The 21,570-nt window shown below is 28.9% G+C and overlaps 1 protein-coding gene across 1 annotated transcript in view; it reads left to right on the plus strand.

Moving 5' to 3' along the window:
• The window catches only part of LOC111641824 (E3 ubiquitin-protein ligase HUWE1-like), a 125,004-nt gene that overhangs the window by 65,508 nt on the left and 37,926 nt on the right, over window positions 1–21,570 (plus strand). Inside the window, exons 19-26 of the mRNA XM_023388058.1 lie at window positions 1,098–1,204; window positions 7,934–8,035; window positions 8,116–8,196; window positions 10,486–10,592; window positions 11,555–11,824; window positions 15,124–15,399; window positions 17,748–17,924; window positions 17,995–18,240. Of these exons, the coding sequence (XP_023243826.1) occupies window positions 1,098–1,204; window positions 7,934–8,035; window positions 8,116–8,196; window positions 10,486–10,592; window positions 11,555–11,824; window positions 15,124–15,399; window positions 17,748–17,924; window positions 17,995–18,240 (1,366 nt within the window). The remainder of the gene's footprint in view (window positions 1–1,097; window positions 1,205–7,933; window positions 8,036–8,115; window positions 8,197–10,485; window positions 10,593–11,554; window positions 11,825–15,123; window positions 15,400–17,747; window positions 17,925–17,994; window positions 18,241–21,570) is intronic.

The following is a 21,570-nucleotide window of genomic DNA, read 5'->3' on the forward strand; positions in this document are numbered from 1 at the left end:
AAGCGTACAGAAACGTTGCTGTTGTTCCAGCAAAAATCTTATTTTCACTTTATTGAGTGCCTAGTAGGTAATGTGCAGATTACCTAGATACTCTGCACATTACCTAGGTAATTTGAGAAATAGAACAATTTTAGCAACTTTAACAAATCACCCTAGTTAATGTGCAGATTAGCTAGGTAATGTGCACATTAACGGATTTCGAGCTTTAGCGGTAACATACATAATTCAATTCTGTTTTTACATGATAGATATGTAATCTCCAAAAAGCACTGTATACTTGTTTCACACAATTTTTTACATGTATTTATGGAAAAACAGAAGATTGGCAATAAATTATATGAAAAATCATATTAAAATCTTATTGTTTTTACATGCTTGCATTTTTATTTCATAAAGATTGCACATTTATGTAAAAATGTGTTGTATAAAGTAAGTTATCATTTGAAATGAAAAATACATGGTATTAATTCAAAAACACAAAATTTGGCAAAATAATGAATTACACACAAGGTTTTATTTGTCACTTTCTAACAATAAACACACATGTTGTATAAGGCAGCAATATATCACTGTTACTATTAGAAATATCTTAGTCATCACTGCCTTGCTCTGTTGGTGTAATGCTACTTAAAAATATTAATAAATTTAATCATACACAAATTTTATTAGCTTTGATTAAATTCTTTAAACTATTAAACATCAAAATGGAACTTTTCACTTTAAACAGCAATTCAAAATGCAAGAAAACAAATTTCCTGTGGAAGTTATATATGTATAGTAGGGAAATTCCTGAAAATTATTTAAATTGGAACCAAAAACATCTAGATGAATAACATGAAGTGCCACATACAGTGATACAAAAAACATTTTTTAGAATTTGGGATTGGGTCAATTGTGTTAAATCAAAGAGAGAACTTAGAAGAACTGTAAGAAAAGAGAGACTTTTTCTAATTCATATTCAATCAAAACATTGTAAAAAGTTTGTGTAAAACAGAATCGCATTTGTAACATACACACACACACACATATATATATGTATATATATATATACATACACACACATATATATATGTATATATTTTTTTTTTCTATTGCAGTGAAGCAGGACCTCAAACATCAGACTCTAATGTGGCATCTACCAGTTCTCAGGATACTGTAGGGAAATCTAACATACTAGAAATTACAAAATATGAGAATGAATTTGGTAAAGGTATATCTATATATGCATAGCTAAAATTAAATTCTATAGAATAGAATTTTTTATAAAATTGTATTTAAAAATATATTTGTATTTAGAAATATTTCTGATGATTTGAAATGTATAAGATATATTCTTTTATGATGCCAAAAATTTAATATCTTAAATTAGTTCCTTATTGGTAAATATGTTTGGGCTTTTACGGAATTATTATTAATCAAATCTCAAAATATTCTTGAATTTGATAATGCTAGATATAATTATTTTATTTGAATTTTAACATGTATGGGATGCAGTTGTTTCTTACTATGATTGTGGACTGACCTTTGTTGAGTTTTTTAAAATCGTGCACATCTGAAAACCAACTTAGATTTATAATAAAAACATAAAGATTGTTTTTCTTCTTTAAATTTATTTATAATAAGTATGGTTTTTTGATATAGGTATGATTATAGATAATTTGAAATTAGTNATACCACACATGCTACACAAAAGCCTGGGAACATTACAATTGAGTAGAAATACATACATCACACTACAGAAGGCCACTATATTGAATACATGCCATATTGTTAGGAAATTCCTTAATACAGACACTGACACACACATTTAATTTTAGTTTTGTTTTGGTTGCTATGCCTTGACTCTGGTCAGGCATACTACACTGCCACCGGTTTAAACCGAGTATTACCTACTAAACCCAACATAATAATTATAACATTATTTAGTTAATAAATTGTGAATATGTCTGTTAATAAGAATTTATCATCATTGTACATACACACACATATATATATGTATATATTTTTTTTTTCTATTGCAGTGAAGCAGGACCTCAAACATCAGACTCTAATGTGGCATCTACCAGTTCTCAGGATACTGTAGGGAAATCTAACATACTAGAAATTACAAAATATGAGAATGAATTTGGTAAAGGTATATCTATATATGCATAGCTAAAATTAAATTCTATAGAATAGAATTTTTTATAAAATTGTATTTAAAAATATATTTGTATTTAGAAATATTTCTGATGATTTGAAATGTATAAGATATATTCTTTTATGATGCCAAAAATTTAATATCTTAAATTAGTTCCTTATTGGTAAATATGTTTGGGCTTTTACGGAATTATTATTAATCAAATCTCAAAATATTCTTGAATTTGATAATGCTAGATATAATTATTTTATTTGAATTTTAACATGTATGGGATGCAGTTGTTTCTTACTATGATTGTGGACTGACCTTTGTTGACTTTTTTAAAATCGTGCACATCTGAAAACCAACTTAGATTTATAATAAAAACATAAAGATTGTTTTTCTTCTTTAAATTTATTTATAATAAGTATGGTTTTTTGATATAGGTATGATTATAGATAATTTGAAATTAGTGTAAACAAATGAAGAAAAATAATTTTTTAAGACTTTTTTTTTTATAATTGCACCGATTGAAAAATCTAGATTTGATTCTGATTTGGTAATGGTTTATTTTCATTGTACTGATTGTTTTCTACTAATTGACAAAGATTTGATGTGTGCAACAGAATTTTGGTTTTGTTTACACATCTCAGAAAATATGCAAATACACCTCACAAAAAAATACACTAAACTATAATAACTATGATGTTTTTGCTTATTTGTATTTATATTTTTAAAGAACTAAACATTAAATTATTCAATAATAGTCATAATTGCAACCAAAAAAAAATTGTAGGAAAATTATTTGATGTGAAAAAATTCAATAAAAATTGAAAAACTTAAATGATTAAATCTTAACACCTAGCACTATCTGTTGACATCTTATTTAAATGGCTATGCTCATTGGAAATATGAGTAAATGTATTTAAAATAAAGGTAAACAAACATTCATAACAGATATGGAATAGATAGAAGGATCTTCAGGGATCTGAGGTCATTCCCACAACTTTCAAGAAAAAGTTAGAAAATTTTTTTTCTTCCTGCTATTATTAAAGTCTAAAAAGAGTAATTCAAATGTAGTGTAGTTTAGTAATTTGAGAAGTGCTGCAGAATATGCCAAGAAATGCAAGGTTTGTTAGCATTTCTTGGTTCTTTAGTACAGCATAAAAGTGCAAGTACTGTGAGATTGAGACTTTCCATAACATGTAGTAATGCTATAGAAGCATCTTAATGGGTAGCTAGAATAAACCTTAACTTTTAACACCGAAAACACTGAAATAATACATTTAAACGACTATGATAATAGGAATGTGTTTGGATTCCCTAGGCCTCATGAATACTGTAAAAATATTCCTGTTACCTTGTGGTATACCCTATATCTATATATATAGAAAAATAGACATGTATGTCCCTATATTTCACTTTTTTGCCAAAACTACACATCGCACGTGAATGGTGTTTGTATGTGGTGGTAGCCCCAAGTCTCCATTCGTGCATAGGGGTGGTTGCGTCTCGATAGCTATAAGGGTGCGGGAGATATGAGGCTGAAAGTGGTTGAAAGTGGCTTTCTATTTCGAATGTTTTGTTCGAATTTGTTCGAATTAAATTCAAACATAAAATTCGAATATTGGTTTGATTATAGAACGATTGTAAACGTTCCAGAAATGTTGAAAATAGTTCATTTGACTTGACGTGAACAGGGGACGTTCAGAAATAGAATCGGGATCAGGTCTCTAATTAGTCTGGAAACGAGGGACCTAATTCTTGCATTCTGTGAAAACGGGTAAGGTTGGCTATAATGTAATTATCTTAATCTTCACTATCGTTACTTTTTAAAAACCCAGCAAAGCGGGTCCTTGCAGCTAGTATATATATATATAATATAGCGAAATAGGGAAAATTGACCACAGTAGAAAAGTGCAACTTTTTAAGGGGACACGAGGGCAGAAAGTTCATTAAAATTGACCAAAATATAGATTTTTGGATTTTTTGATTATATGTAATTTTCTGTGTCATAGTCTATTAAAATTTTTTGAAAATATGAAATAATAAGGTAAAAATAACAAGTGAAATGGCAAAGTCTTGTCTCAAAAATAGCTGTCTTGGAGAGCATGAGCAATGCATGCACAAATCTTGCATTCACACCTGTTTGTAGAAACAGTCTCAACATTTTGTATTTTATTTTGACCTGGTTTTCAGTCTCCTGACTACTTATAAGTCTGGTTTATTTTATGTATGCATGATTTGGGCACCAAATACTCTGTGTCAAATTTCAACTCCTGACATGTATTTCGTATCTCTAAGGTGTGAAGCCGTTGACTGCAGCATGATTTTAGAAATGAGACATAGTCTTGTCAATTAATAAAACTAAAATAATTTACTATATGTCATCTGCTATTTTTTCTAAAAGTGTCATTTTAGTCAAATTTGAACAGTAGTCATCAATACTTTCCAAGATAGTGGCTCATGCCATATATCATTCAAAAGCTTGTCTCTGTCTTTCTTGCTCTTGACTTTGTTTATACAAAGGTCTGTTCATAGTTATAAGATGTTTTATTGGCTAAACTTTCAATCTTATACTCAGTGTGATTAGTCAGAGGATATTTTCACATCTACCTATTGGTTATTACTGATTCACTTGAGTGAGTGTTTTGTGCTATTGACTAGTTGAGTGTTGTTGTGTTGTTTTTTGAACATTTACTAGTTATTTATCTTTGTAAAATTAACATTTTTTAGTTTCTAAAGATTTTTTTTTATTTAAATAATTATACCATGTACAAAAAGATTGGCAAAACAAACATTTTTACTGAGAAAGAAAGTAAAACCACAAGATCAGAGTGGATGACAATGGTGAAAACAAATAGACTCTGAGAATAACATGAATATTACAAATTGTCATTTAAGAAAATTTAGAAAATTCTACATGTTCCAAAGAATTAAAAGGCACTACATAAATTTGATGAAAATATAGGATAGACTTTATATCAAAAACAGCAATATTTTGAGGAGACAGCCATGTGTTTGGAAAATCAATGCCCTGGATATGGAATTATTAGTTTAGGAGCAATTGAAAATTTAACAAAATTACTTGCATACTCAAAATGTTATCAACAGAATTTAAAGATAATAGAAAAACATAAAGGCATTGTTACAGTTTTTGATGTATTTTGTTATACGAGTATTTTTAATGAAATAATTACTAAAGTAAAAAGTAAATTTGTCAGTTTTTAACAAAGTAAATAAAACTTTTAATATTAATACTTTGGCTGTAATGTCAGCAAAAAATAATAGTTTTTGGTACACTAAAATAATAAATTATTCTTCTGGGATGACTATTCCGAGACCTTTCCACCTGGAAACCTTTCAATCTATTTCTAAGACAGTTGATAATACAGTATCTGAAGTTTTAGAAGAACATTTTTATGAAGTTGTTAAGATTGTAAAAACTGAATATAAAAAAAACTGGATGATATTAATATTGCTGTTAGTTATGATGGGACATGACACAAGTGAGGTCATTCATCATTATTTGGGATTGTTGCTGTTATTGATGTTTTGATAGATCATCATCTTGATTTTGCTGCCATGAGCAAATATTGCTATAGTTTGTTTTAAAAAATTTGAAAATTATGACTGTCATATAAATTACAGTGAATCGTCAGGTGCCATGGAGATAAAGCAGCATTACAACTATTTGTACACTAAATAGAAAAATATGGATTTTGATATCTGGCTGTTCTTTCTGATGGTGATTGGAAAATAATATTTATGGTGACAATTATATAATTGGCAAAGAAAAATATATAAATCATGTTTCAAAATAAATGAGTTCAGCACTCAGAAAATTAAAAGAAATAATGCAATTGACTGGAATAAATTTAGGAGGTAAAGGTCATCTCATAAATGAAAAAATAGAAAAAATACAGAATTATTATGGACAAGCATTGGAAAATAATGCACCAGATATTGAAAAAACAAGAAATGCTGCTTTTGCATCTTTCTTTCATATGATTTCAACAGATGAAGAGCCACATCATACATTTTGTCCCATCAGTGTCCAGTCTTGGTGTCATTTTAAACAATCTCTCAAAGATCCATCTCAGAAATGAGAGCACACACATACTTCCAAAAGAAATTGGTGAAGCTCTTTTCCCTATATACAAATGATTGACTGACTTAGAACTTTAAAAAGATGAACTGAGGAATATATATAACTAATGGCTAAAATGCCACAAAATATTTTGAATACTTTATCTGAACAGTACTTATTATAATTATCTATGTTACTATAATATGTAGAATTATAAAATAAACAATATCTTTAAATTGGATTATTTTTATTCTAGAAATCATGAAATGCTTTATATTTTGTTTTTCTGTAAACACTTATTGACTTTAGCAACATTAGTAAATTTATTGCTAATGAATTTACTACAGTTAATAAATGATAATCATGCCAGTTCTATTTCTGAACTGTTGTATTTTTGTGATTAACTTCCAGAATTATCCAACCAATATAATAAATTGGTTACTAATAAATATTTTATTTACCATATTTATATATTTAATAACAATAAAAAAAAAACTATTTGAAATAATCATGGAGTCTTGCATTTTTCTTTTTTTAATATTGATTCTTCAAATTTTTTTTGTCTTGATGAAACTATATATATATATATATATATATTGTTAATTTTAGAACTATAAAAATTTCCTTGTGATTGATAAATATTTAAAATGGACATGATTATGTTTTTGTTAAACTTAACACAATATAATTTTTATTGAACCTACTATTATACTTAGTACTAATGATATACTGGCAGTGATCAGAAAAAGTTTCCTAATTTATGTATGGAAAACAAGGATCCACTGCTGTAAACTGATATGGTGATTTTAAAGTGGCAACAATGCTTTATTTTTTTCACATAGTTCCCATTATGGCTCAGACACTTGCCACAGTGTGGATAAGTTTTACTATCTCTGATGGATAGAAGTCCAGGCCCTGTTGTCTTAGTAAAGCCCTGTTCTTGCAGTGTGTTTGCATTTATTGTCTCTAGTAAAGCCATGTGCTCCTTTAAGGCAGAGAACAGATGAAAATCTCTAGGTGTTATTTCAGGGCTGTAGGATGGGTGCTCCAAAATCTGCCACTGGAAGCTGTACAGCAGGTCCTGTGTGCTCCGTGCAGTGGGAAGTCAAGTATTGCCATAGAGGAGGATCGCAGTCTGTCAAAAAACCAAGACATTTCTTCCTGATGGTTTCTCATATGATTTCATGAATTTTGATTTGGGATCACTTCTCCAAGTGGGCTGCTATTTTATTACCACTACATATCCCCTAGTGCGCATAACTAAAACATGTTATCCATCTTCCCATTCAATGACCAAGTGTTGTAGGAAGAACAGGTCTAAATAGTACTTAGAATGGTATATATTTCAAACAGGAACTTTTTCTGATCACCCCATAATATATTCTTAGTAATAGGTTTTATAATCTTCTGTTAGTAGATTTGATGCAATTTATTATTTTGTATTATTAGAGAAAGGGATAATTCCATGCTTTTGTTTTCATTGACTTATTTCTATGTAAGAAATAAATAAAGGTTATATAATTTTTAATTTTTTTTGAATGATTGTAATCATTCTTCTTTTAGAAATAAACTGATTTTTATTTGACAAAAATAATTTAAAATTTTCTGACATGTTCTTGTGTGTTTTAATATTCTTTTAAAACAGATATCTATAAATTTTGATTAATCATATTAAATAATAAAAGTTAAAATTAATAGAAATTATAAAGCAGTTTCTTTTGTAGGTATTCAGTGTTTTCCACAAAGGGCAGCTCTTCTGAAATCAATGTTAAATTTTTTAAAAAAAGCTATTCAAGATCCTGCATTTTCTGATAACATTAGGCATTGTATGTATTATTATTAGTATTTAATATAGATGTTTTGTATTTACAATTAAAAACTTAATACTTTTTTAATATAATTTTAGTGATGGATGGCTCTCTACCAAGATCTTTGAAACATGTAATAAGTAATGCAGAATATTATGGACCATCATTATTTCTTTTGGGTTGGTATATTATCATATATTTAATTTAACAGTTAAAAACAAATTAAGTGCAGTTTATAAATAAATTTTAAAAGATGATATTCATCTCAAATTTTTAAGAGAAATATTATTATCTATAACTTAAACAGGAATTTCTTGTTAATTCAAACTTGGATAATTTGAAATTCCATTAGTTACTTTTGTCCCAGCTGGGGATAGAGATTTACACATTAAAGAATTTGGTTAGTTTGAAATATGGCTACTTCAAAAATTCTATCTTAACCGTTACGTGTGTATGTTAACTTGTTTGTTTATGTAAGAACGCCAATTGGGGGAAGATTTTTATTCCCTACCGTCAGGATGGTCTAAGGTCTACGCGTATGTGGGTGGCGGTTTTTAAAAGCAGCAAAGACATGTGTTTTACAGAGGCGAACTGTTTATTCCGGACGATAATGCTTACATAAATTCTCTCGTTGGAAAGGTCCTGAGTTGGAGGAAATTTGGCGTCGATTCTGGTCTTGAGTTGTAGGAATTTCGGCAGCGATCTGGTCCAGCGTCGTAGGAGTTTTCGGCAGCGATCTGGTTTTGTGTTGTGCTAAAAGTTCGAAGTTTCGAAAGTTGATGCACAAAAGATGTGAAAGGATGCATGAAAAAAAAAAGAGATACACGAACACAAAAGAAGTCTAGTGGAAGTCTTAGTGGAAGTCTTCGTTGTCCTTGGAATTGGTGCTTTTATGTTTTTCAGGATCAGCTGTTTGCTAATTGGATAGACCTTACATCACTATTTTCTAATTGGTCTTCCACCTGTCTCCAGGTGTAAATGGAGCTTCGTAAAGTTCGCGAGAAAGGTCGGCTGGAGATGGTTTATCTGACCCCGTCTTTTAGACACTGATCGCGTTTAATTGTTGACTATGACACCTACGCTCATTTTGATATTTTTTTCTAGTTTTGTTTTGCTTTCTAAACTGCGTCTTAACTTTAATATTTTAAATTTTCTTCTTTTATATCTAAAATTTTGTTTTTCCCGTTATTCTTTATGAGCACTGACGTCAAAGTCTGGTATCACCGATTCGATAATTATATTATTTGCTTTCTTGACAATTTAACTTAACAAGTTTTTTCATATCTTTCTTTTTGGGGGGGCTATTTCCGGAGCTTCACATTTAGATCAAAGTGCCTCTATGCTATAAGAGAACAATAGAAACCAAGAACAACTCTAATCTAGTCAATATGGCTTTGCTTTTACAAAAACACACTTTTAAGTGTCACCTTACTCATGGACTACCCTTTTTTTTGCTTATTTCATAAAATATGGCTGGTTTTCAGGATTGCAAGATTGTGCTATGAGTAGAAGATTATTATTTGTAGGCTATAGGCATTTGGGTAACTTACTACTTTTTGGGCCATCTTAGAAATAATTTGGGCTACATTTCAAGGAATTTTGCTTTACTTTTTATAAAATCTATCTGGCAACCTGTGAGGTCCTCACTAGACATATGCTGCTTACTTGCAGTTTATTCATATTATTATTAATTAAAGTAGTATTCTGTATATGTACCAGTATTCTATTTCTTTAATAAATTATTTCAATTATGTGGCATTTGGCATATTGTGTAGAAATATACAGTATAAATCTCAGATAATTTGAAACTCAGTAATTCAAATCCATGATTATTTTGTTTCTTGAATTTGAAACTAATAAGGATTTTCTGTTTAAAGACATAATTTATATCAATAGTTAATGGAAAATTATCATCTAAATTTTAGTATTTTTATACTGTTTTAAATCAGTATCAATGTGCATAGATCAACATGCTCTACCATATTTAATAACTACAAAGCAAAAAGATGTTTATTTTTCATTATTTTGATATCAAATTGAAATACATTATATTAAAACACTTCTGATGGATATAAAAATATAAATAATTGTAATTTAATATTGACTATATTTATATAGATTATATAGATTTATATAGATTTTCAGAAATTTCTGCCATGAGAGACTCTTCTAATGCTGAAAGGCAATTAAATTTCTGAGAAAAATTTATCTCACAATTAATATTATAAATAGAGATTTGAATATTCTTATGAATTTGCCTGTATAGGAATTAGTGTTTCTATATTAATTGGTAAATTGTTTATGCCTCAGTACACTATTAATTTGCTTTATTATTTACAAATGAAAAGAAAATTGGAAACTCAATTAAAATTTCAATTTTAATACATGTCAGTTTAATAGTTGTCAGCATTATAAGTTTTCAAATTGCATAAAACTATTTTTAATTTTTGCTAACTATTTTGTTTCAGCTATGGATGTTGTAACGGTATATGTATTTCAAGAACCTTCGTTACTATCATCATTACAAGATATCGGATTAACGGATATTGTTCTTCAAGCTTTGCTTGTAAAAGAAGTAAGTATCAATTTGTGTAATGTAAATATTCAACAAATTTTATTTTTTTATTGATTAAAGTAGCTTGTGTGTGTGTCTATTAATATGCTAGTTGTTGATGTAGAGTTTGTAATGTTTACTACTTTTTTATTGATAGTTTTAGTTGTATCTATCTATCTATCTATCTATTTATTTATTTATCAGGAACAATAAATTGTCTTAGGCTGTAAAGCATTGTGGAGAAAGTTATTTCTTGATTCCAGTTGCACATTGATTCAGATGACTGAAATGGTCTGAAAAACTGTTAATTAATGAACAACTGAGATTTTCAAGAACTGAAATCAAATACTATCAAAATTATTTGATAATATTTGATTTTAGTTATTTTTTGAAAGTTCATATATTAATTCTTAAAATAATTGAAAAATTAAAATAGTTGTATAAAATATAATAAATAGAAATAATGTAATAGAATCATTACATAAATTTGAAATTCCATTAGTTACTTTTGTCCCAGCTGCAATTGCATGAAACTCGTCAATTGAATGAAATATATTATTCAATTGCACGAGTTTCATGCAGTTGAAATACAAGAATAGATAATAATATTGTCTTGAATGAAACTGCTATTTCAGATATTTATTCATTTATATATCTTATACACAGGTTTCAAAATTTAAAATAATTATTTTTAAAGTTTTTACAAAAATTTTTATTAGTTGGTAATGTGCAAAAACTCTAATAATGTTTTGACAATGAAAGAATAGTGTAAAACTTTTAATGGAATAAAGAACACTCAACTATTTCAATGTAATTATAGGAACTAGTAATTAAAATATAAATGTTTAAATATTTTTTCTTTATTAATGTTTATATCATTTAATTCTAGTATTTCATAATCTGATGATTTAAAAAATTTTAAATTGAAAGTTAATGAAATGATAAACAGAACTGAATCAATAAGAGCTTAACTTTGTTTTTAGGTTCCAGCTACACGTGAAGTACTTGCCTCATTACCAAATGTGTTTAGTGCTCTGTGTTTAAATGCAAGAGGACTCCAAGCATTTGTGGCATGTAAGCCATTTGAAAGATTATTTAAAGTTCTTTTATCACCTGATTATCTTCCTGCAATGAGACGGCGTCGTAGTTCTGACCCAGTTGGAGATACTGCCAGCAATTTAGGGAATGCAATGGATGAATTAATGCGACACCAACCAAGTTTACGTGCTGATGCAACTGCTGCTATTATCAAGGTAACTGGAACTTTCGTATAAAACCAAAGCTCTTTTTATAACTCAGTAAAATATTCTAATTATTATTGTTTTATTGAATTTGAGATTTGCAATTCATTTTTGCTAATTGATTTCCAAATATTTATAAATACTAATTCAAACAAAATTTTACCTCTAACAAAAGTAGTTTTGAAAAGAAAGATGTGTAACTGAATGTAACTTATTTCCAAATTCGCATTGATAAAAAGTAATAGAAATTTCACACATTCTTGTAAAAGTTAGAATATCAGTAAAATTTATAAACGATTGTTATGAAGACAGTTTTAAAGGGCTTCAAGAAATGCTGTTACCAATAACAGAAGCTATTCTTTTCAGTCATGATAAATGGCCACAAATAGGAGTCAACTTCCAATTTTAGAAACCTTACTTTTTGGAAAAAAATTAGGAATTTGAATATAAGTCAAGCTTTTATTATTAATTTTTTTTTACCTACAAAATAAAAAAGCAAGATACATTAAAATTTGGTTTGATACAATACTTCATTACTTTCATCTTCATCAGAACTTATTGTTAAATGAAAGTTCTAGTGAAAATGAGAAATTGCTATTTCTTATTTCATTGCTCTTGTCAGTACAGCATTCTCCCTCTGTTAAGACAGATAAACATCAACTAATATTTGGGCCAATACAGCCATCGTAGTTCTTGAAAAAAATTTGCTGATGTTTGGATACAATATTTTATTGTATATTCCTTGTGAGGAAATAAAAAAAAATAACAGAGGAGTATAGATTACAAAAAATTCATTCCTTGAAAGTATCGAGAAAAAATCATTCAAAAGTTAAATATTTGAAATTGATTATAATTGACTTATCTTTTTTTGACATTATTCTAACAACTGACCAGGGTCATCCAGCATTTTGTAATAACTGTTTTTGAAGAAATTTTGTGGATTTACTTATACTTACATTTTACCAAAGTTGCAGAACACTATTCAGGCATTCTTGAAAAAATTATGATAAAAGTTCTAGAACTAATAATACTTATATGGAAGAACAATTCATAAATTTGCTGTGTAGTAATCATTAGTTAAAACATCATACGAAGCACTTTTGTTTTTGAGTTTGAACCTTCACATATGTGCAAGTCAAAGAGTGAGGGTGAATTTATTATTCATGAAATATATTACAAGTTCAGGTTGATATGGTCTTTTTTGAATTAATTCCCTTCAAGTTGTATGCACTAGATCCAATATGTCTGATAGTCCTAGATAATTTTCTGGAACCAGTGTTTTGATATCATCAGGACCACCTATGACTTCTTCAGAATGGCTATTGATAAGCCAAAACACTGGCTTTGCAGCTCAATTTAAGACAATGGGACCAAAAACAGTCACTGAGAATAAGGTCTAAGTTGTATAGAGGGTATGGCACACATTCAGCATTCTGTCAGACCAAATATCGAGCAACGATGTTGGTAATCTGACAGTTTGCATTATTGTAGTCTAGGCATCAACCAGATGGATGCAGCTCTGCTTTTTCGTTAGATGTGTTTGGCAAGGGTCTTCAAAACTGTTGTGTGATACTGACTAGTAACTGTTGGTATGTAATGATACTTCATGTTGGTAAGCCATTCCACAGTAGTCAAAGAAGGAAATTACCATTATCTTTCCCAAAGACTTTAACAATCTTAGTTTTCTTTGACATTGGCAAAATATGTATGAAACCATTAAACATTGTGTGTGCCAAATCCTCTTTTCTTCTGGATCTTGCTCCATTTTTCTTTTCCCTCATCTTAATTTGGAGCTTGTGGGGCCAGTGTTTTGTTTCATCAGTGGCTGTTCTGAAGTCAAAATATGGGTTTCAGCATGTCTTCTAAGACTGTTGGTCCAAATGCATACAACTCAATAGGAACTACTTTGATAAAGGCCATACTAACCTGTACCCTGCCTAATGTATTTCATAATGAATAATGAACCCATTCTCACTCCTTTTTGATTTCTCTTGTTTGACAGATTAATGGGTGGTATTTATCATAACAGTTAAAACATAATGATTTGTTTCACTGTGCACTTACAATCATTGCTATGCAATTTACACAGTTTTTATGTTTAGTTTTAAAAACAGAGGGTAAAAATCAAACTTTATTCACATTTTTGAAATTCTTTTGTATGTTGTTTGAGATTTTAAAACATGCATGATTTGCATGCCACAAAAATCTGGTGCACTCATCTGGTTGTGAATTAGATATTGTATTTTAATGAATTCTTCTTGATTAGATATTTCTCTATTGGTTTTAAGGGGAGTGCTGCAATTTTTTAATGTTTTGGTAAAATTTTTAACTTATCTAAACATTATGAGGTTAACAAAGAGGAGTACATTTTGGCATGGCAATTTTTAATTGATAATTGGAATATCTTTGTCATTTAAAAAAGCCTTGTCATATATTTGAGAATTTGTTTGACTACCCCTGTGATTATCATCAATAAAAACTTATCAATTTTTGCATGTGATTGTACTAATGATTCCTTAATTGAAACAAAATTTTGATTACTACATATTGAGTATTTGACAATGACATTTTCAAATTTGGGCACAAGAACATCAACTTGCTTTTATACTGCAGACAAAATTTTTCATCTCTTTCTTGTAAACGGAGAAACAATTCATGTACAAGCTTTCCAAAAAGTACTTCATGTGACACTTCAACTAATAATGCTATGCTGTGAATTTATGGATGATTTTTTTGTATAGGTATTAATGGTTACATTAATACCTATACAAGAATGTCTGAATAGTGGATCTTGCAACTTTAGTAGAGTATAAGTACAAGTAAATAAAGCATACCTACAAAATTTCTTTGAAAATGCCAATTACAAACTGGTGGGTGTCCCCTTGTGAGAAAAATATCTGCATAATTCACAATTGTGTTATAAATTATCAGTGAATAATTATTGTTTTACTACATGTATTATTATATGTTAGCATAATAAGATAAAATGACATAGATAATTTAAATTTTGGTATTTTCAAATTATTGGTGTTAAATTTAGGCAGTTTATTATCTTTAAGAAGATATAGTTTACATCTATTGCTTAATTTGCTTTAATATGATTTAAAAATTTTTGCATTTATGTTATTGTTGAGCATGTATTATCTTGAATATAATTTGTTTTATTATTATTATATTTGTGTTTGTGAAATCAGAAATGCAATAACGATTTTGTTACTAATATTTTATATATTAATAATAATAATTCTTTATATGATTTATCCAATTATTTCAAAGTTGATTAAATTTTATAAAATTATTTTTCTTTTAAGCTTTTAGAAGAACTTTGTGCTATGGGTAGAGATCCAAAGTATATATGTTCTAGGCCTGCACCAAAAAATGATAATACAACAAGTATTAGCACACGAAACAGTAATGTTAGTACTGATACTGGTTCATCAGATGAGGATGATGATGATGATGATGAGACTGGTGGTAATCCAGTTTCAAGTTTATTAAAATCTGGAACTGAGAAACCAACAGTACCTGAACTTCTTGGAACAGATATGAAAACACCAATACCTCTTGTTGATTATATTTTAAATGTGGTAAAGTATTTAATTTCAAATAAAATGCTTTATTAGTTATATAAAAAATTTTGATTTTAACGAAAATTGGAAAAACTTAAATGTTATAAATATTTTAATGCCATTAAAATTTTTATTACTTCTTTCAGTTGCATTATATTAGCAATAAGTGAATAAGTGATTACAGATGTAAAATTGGTAGTATTTCTCTGTTCAGTTGTTTTTTTTTTTTTAATTTAAGATTAAATCACGTAAGATTAACTGTTGCTTGCTTCAGTTCGACAGAAAATGTTAAAATTAATAATATACTTTGTGTTATTTGACTGTAAAATAAATAAATGCCTTAAAAATAGCAATAATGCCAAAACATGACAACACTTAAGTGCTTTTTCTTTGTACAGAAAATAATACTGTTGTTGAAATCTGAGTTTTGGATAAATACTTCCTATCTTTCTATCACTTTTCAACTTTTGTCAATTTTATGTAATTATGTTATGAAGTTTAAAGAGATACTTAAATTATCAGATTTAATATCTGTAGATGCATTCTATCATAGCATTGTTATTAATATTAAAGCACTGTTTTCTAACGTGGGACCCATGCCCCACAGGGGGGGCAATTGTATTGTTAAGGGGGGAAATTCGAAAATGGACTCGTCCAGAGTTTAAGTTAACCATATAGCTGTATATTAGGGGGGCATAAGAATTTTAGAAAAGCTTAGGTGGGGCATAGCATAGAAACACTGTATTAAAGTATCCCTGTTTAGAAAAGTCTGCTGAGGGAATTAGTGAGTAAAATTTTTTTGAACTTCATATGAATATTTTCCAGATCATAGGGAAAAATTTTAGTAATAAAATAATCCTACACACATTGATAAAGGAAATATGGTGGTGTGAGTTGCAGTTTTTGGTCCTGTACAATGGCCAACATATTAAACATTGCAAAACAGTAGGTCAGAATGTAGTAAAGTACTGTGTCAACAAATGGGGTATGCATTTTTTAATACAAGGTGCTTCTAGCATCACATCACAAATATTAATACCACACCTTTTAAAGCAGAATGGTTCTGACATGATTTTGTGACATTACTGTGTAAATTGCAAAATTGTCTGATCATATTGATTAATTCTGGTCAATATAATCAGTCAATTCTGCACTTTACAGATGTGTCAGAAATATTGTTATGAATATGTTGCAATTTATTCCTTCTTTTTATCAGAATTTTTAGAGAACAAATCTATATTGATGTATACTATTTGCCATGACATATCATAAATGCAATGTTTGTGGTTTGGTATGCAGATATGATATGTTGCTGTATACTAAGCAATTTTGTTAACTATATTAACTGTTGAGGATCAGGTGAATTAAACATTTTCTGTTCTAAAATGATAGTTTCTATCTCATATATAAGTATTGTCTTGGATTTTAGTTACGTTTTCAGAAATTAGTTGAAATTTTTGGGTTGACATTGTAATGCATTATAATTTTTATTACTTAAAATAATGGGAAATAGACACACTCATCTAATGTTTTCCTGCAGAATGTCTGACTTTTGGGAATAGATTTCTGATGTTAAACAGGATGCTATGTATGACACACACTACTTGAACTAGATATTGTCTTCAATTATATTTTATTAAAATTCATGAAAGATTAAACTTTTGGGGAAATTTTAATTCATTTGCTTTTCTTATTCAAAATATTTTTGAGTTCCTTTTGTTTCTAATATAGTTTACATGAATTTTGAGTAATTGAATTTTTTCCTTTGTTTTCAGTTAAAAATGTTCAAAGATAAATACAGAAAAATAGTCAATATTATTCTAAATTCATAATTATCATAGTACAGTAGAGTCTCAAACTCGGCACTCGATAACCCGGCAGTCTGGATAACTCGGCCATACCCTGGCAGGGCAAAAAAATCCTTAGTTAATTAATTTTCATTATAGACAGCTTTATGCCTCAAAGTATTTCTCTGAGGTCTGTCTTATCAGGTAAATTACTGTACACAGTGTATTCATTAATTTTCATTTTCATGTAGTAAAGGCTCTATGCCTTCATAAAGTACGTACTTTTCTTTTGTTTAAGGGTATTTGGGCAGTTTATTCTGTTGTATTCTCAAGCAAACAATACATAAAAGTACAGTACAGTATTTTCTGAGGAAACACTAATACTTATTTTTTTTAACCCCATTCCCAATAACCTGGCATTTTCACAAACTCTGCCACCCTTCGATCCACATTAGGCCGAGTTTTCAAGACTACTGTATTCATAAAATAGATAGATACAAAAATGCTAACAAATTTATTTGTTTTTACAATAATTTGTTTATTATTACTTGAATGTTTCAAGCAATATTATATTTACAGATGCGATTTGTTGATGCCATTTTAAGTAATAATTCAACAGATGATCACTGTCGTGAATTTGTTAGACAGAAAGGTTTAGTGCCTTTAATGGGAATACTTGGATTACCAAATTTACCTATAGATTTTCCAATTACACCAACTTGTCAAGCTGTTGCTAGTGTATGCAAATCTATTTTGGTAAGTTTTAAAAAAATGATGACAATAAAATTTTTTACTTATTTTTATTATAATAAAATGCCTGTGATAGAATTTAGCACATGAACCTCAAGTGCTCAAACAAGGATTATTGCATCTCAATGAAGTTCTTCAGTCTTTGGAACCATTGCATCGACCATTGGATCCTCCAGGTGGTAGTGTTCTTTTAGAAGAATTAATCAGTTCATCAAATCCAAGTGAAGCAACATTGAGTGCCCAGTCTACACCATTATTACATGCCATGGCTTCTGCACATGCATACATAATTATGTTTGTTCATGTGTGCAGAACTGGACAAGTGAGTTTATTAAAACAAAAATAGTAAAAAATGATTTTAGGATCATTATTGTTAAAATGAACTTTTAACCTCTTCTCAGTCTTCGTTTTTAAGTTGATTGTCCAAAAAGTATCAATATTTTTTAAAATTATATTTTAAATACAATTAATTTTGATGAAAAATCTTCGAAAAAATTGCTTTTACATGTCTTTTCTAAGAGTAAAATGAATTTTTCGTTTTTAGTATTTTTGGAAAATGATTTGTTAGTAACTCAAATTTGTATAAAATTGTCAATATCATTGATACCCATTATTAATTTATAAAATTATAACCTCTCAAACTAATTTGTTTGAAAGGAAAACTCTCAGAAATAAATTAGAGATGTTTTCAGATTCCAAAATGAAACTAAATTATTTTGCCAAAAGCAGCTAAATAATTTGTTACATAATGCTTTCTATTGGAGAAATAGTGAAGTAAACATATATAAACAATGAATACATCAAATGTTAAAAATAAAAATTTCTATAGCATTTTTCACATCAAATATGAAATTCAAAGCAATCAGTGCACATGTACATAAGGGAAGTGGCAATGACTGAGCAGGAGGTTAATTTTTCATTTCATAATTTATATTTATAAACTTAGATTGGTTTTTCTACTTAATTTTTTTGTTTTTTAAAGCTTAAACATTTAAAAAAAATTATTGGTATTATTTTTGTCAAACTAATACTAATGATTAAAGTTTGTACACAGCTTTATACATTACATTTTGGATATTGGTGTTCAATATTACATTGTTTAAAGAAGCACCATTATGCATTATTTTTATAATTTCATGCTTAAAAATGTATTGAGGGCATAATTTTACTTAGAAAATATAAAATGTGATTATATATAGTAAGAAGCAGTTTTGAATTCTTTCTAATATATTAGATTGGCCAAAAAGTTCTTTTGCAATAGTTGTCTTTCAGGTGCTTTGAAATACAACTAACTACAGTTCAAATCTGAAAGCACTTGAATATTTGATACATAACATTTAATCATAATTTGAACCAGAGAGTTTGAAGATTGTGTTTGTGTTATAATTTTGGCATAATTAAAAAGTGGACATCTAAAAGAAGCATTTTTGACATGCTGTTTTATTTCAAAAAAGAAAAAACTACAGCACAGTTTAAACCTGTAAAGAGTTAGGCATGGTATATATGGAGAATGCCAACAAAGAACTCTTGTACTTGAAATGGTTTATGAAATTTTATTAAGGGATTTTTTGTTTTTGTTGACTTCAGGAAATTTATAATGATTAAGTGAAAAGTGTAATTGATGACAATCTGCATTATTTAGTGTGGGAAATTGCATTGTTGAGTAGATATTTTGTTCCATAAAAAAATTGCCTTCTATTTATAAATTTAAAATCTGCACAAACTTTTTAGCAAACTCAGTATAAGCATTTAAATAGAAAACAATCATAACAACAATGACAGTCTGTTTGCTTCATGTGACCCATGAAGTCTTAATATGCTGCCCTAGGCATTGGCAATATAATTTTATTATTGTTGTTTTCTGCCTTGTGCCATTATACAATCCTATGTAAGCTGATATTTGTGATGATAAACATTCAAACTAAATTAATATAAGATGAGAATAAATCTAAATATTATTAGTTTGTATATCATTAACATATATTGGGTTGGCAACTAAGTGATTGCAGATTTTGTCCATAGGTGGCCTTAGCACATTTTTTTGCTTTGTCATCATGTTCAAAGCACCTAACGTATATTGTTTTCTTGTTGTTTGGACTTTCACCTTTAATTTAGTAAAAAAATTGTATTGATTAGTTATTTTGTTTCGTTTTTATTCCAATTTAAAAATGGAAGAACAAGACGTGCATTTCAGACATATTTTATTGTATTATTTCCGAAAAGGCAAGAATGCATCACAAGCACACAAGAAGTTATGTGCCGTATGTGGGAATGAAGTCTTGAAAGAAAGGCAGTGTCAAAATTGGTTTGCCAAATTTTGTTTTGGTGATTTTTCACTGAAAAATGCTCAACAATCTAGCCATCCAGTTGAAGTTGGTGAGACCCATATCAAGGTTATTATCAATTCAGATCGTCATAGCACAACGCGTGAGATTGCGCAGAAGCTCAATGTATCGCATACATGCATAAAAAAAAAATTAAAACAGCTTGGCTATGTCAAGAAACTGGATTTATTGGTCCCTCATCAGTTTAAGGAAATTCATTTGATGCAACGCAGTAGCATCTGCAATTCGCTTCTGAAACGCAACAAAAATGATCCATTTCTGAAACGACTGATTACTGGCAACGAAAAGTGGATAGTTTATAACAACGTTAATCGGAAAAGATCGTGGGTGATGCAAGATGAACCAGCCCAGACGACACCAAAAACTGAGATTCACCAAAAAAAGATTATGCTGTCAGTTTGGTGGGATTATAAAGGAATTCTGTATTTTGAACTTTTACCAAGAAACCAAATGATTAATTCAAACGTGTACGTTCAACAACTTGCCAAACTGAGTGATGCAGTTGAAGAAAAGAGGCCACAATTGGTAAATTGTAAGGGCGTTGTTTTCCAGCATGATAATGCAAAACCCCACACATCTTTGGTCACTCGCCAAAAATTATTGGAGCTAGGTTGGGTTGTGTTGTCACATCCACTGTATAGCCTTGACCTTGCACCTTCAGATTATCATTTATTTTGTTCCATGCAGAACTCCTTAAATGGTAAAATTTTTAATGACGCTGATGATGTAAAATCAATTTTTATTCCTGATTTTTGCCAGCAAAAAACTAAGTTTTATGAACATGGAATTATGACACTGCCTGAAAGATGGCAAAAGGTCATTGACAAAAACAGACAATACCTAATTGAATAAAGTTATATTTTTAAGCAAAAATTTTGAATTTTCCTTCTTATTTAAAATCCGCAATTACTTAGTTGCCAACCCAATATTATTTTAGTACCTAGCATACTTGCAGTTAAAGTATATTGGCACTCAGCATGATTGAAACTTGGAACTCAATAAAAAACAAATTTATTTTATCATATGGAGTTCACTGTGGCGTGCATCCAGAAAAGATTGCTCCTCACTGATTCATAAAGTTTTTTGTAATGTTGAAACTATAATCTAATGATGTCAGTTACTGAAAATTAAGTGTGTTAAGTAAATTAATGTACAGGGTGGTTATAAATTATTGAGCACATTTTGGGGAGGAATAAAAAGAGAACACAGTAAAGTATGCATATGTATGCTGTTTTATTTAATAGGCCAGTAAATAAAATATTTTACACTTTACCCACAGAACTCTCCTAGAATTTATTTAGTCATGT

The sequence above is a fragment of the Centruroides sculpturatus genome, unplaced genomic scaffold, assembly GCF_000671375.1.
Source record: "Centruroides sculpturatus isolate CEXI.00-Female unplaced genomic scaffold, Cexi_2.0 scaffold1430, whole genome shotgun sequence".
In the NCBI taxonomy this organism is placed as follows: Eukaryota; Metazoa; Arthropoda; class Arachnida; order Scorpiones; family Buthidae; genus Centruroides; species Centruroides sculpturatus.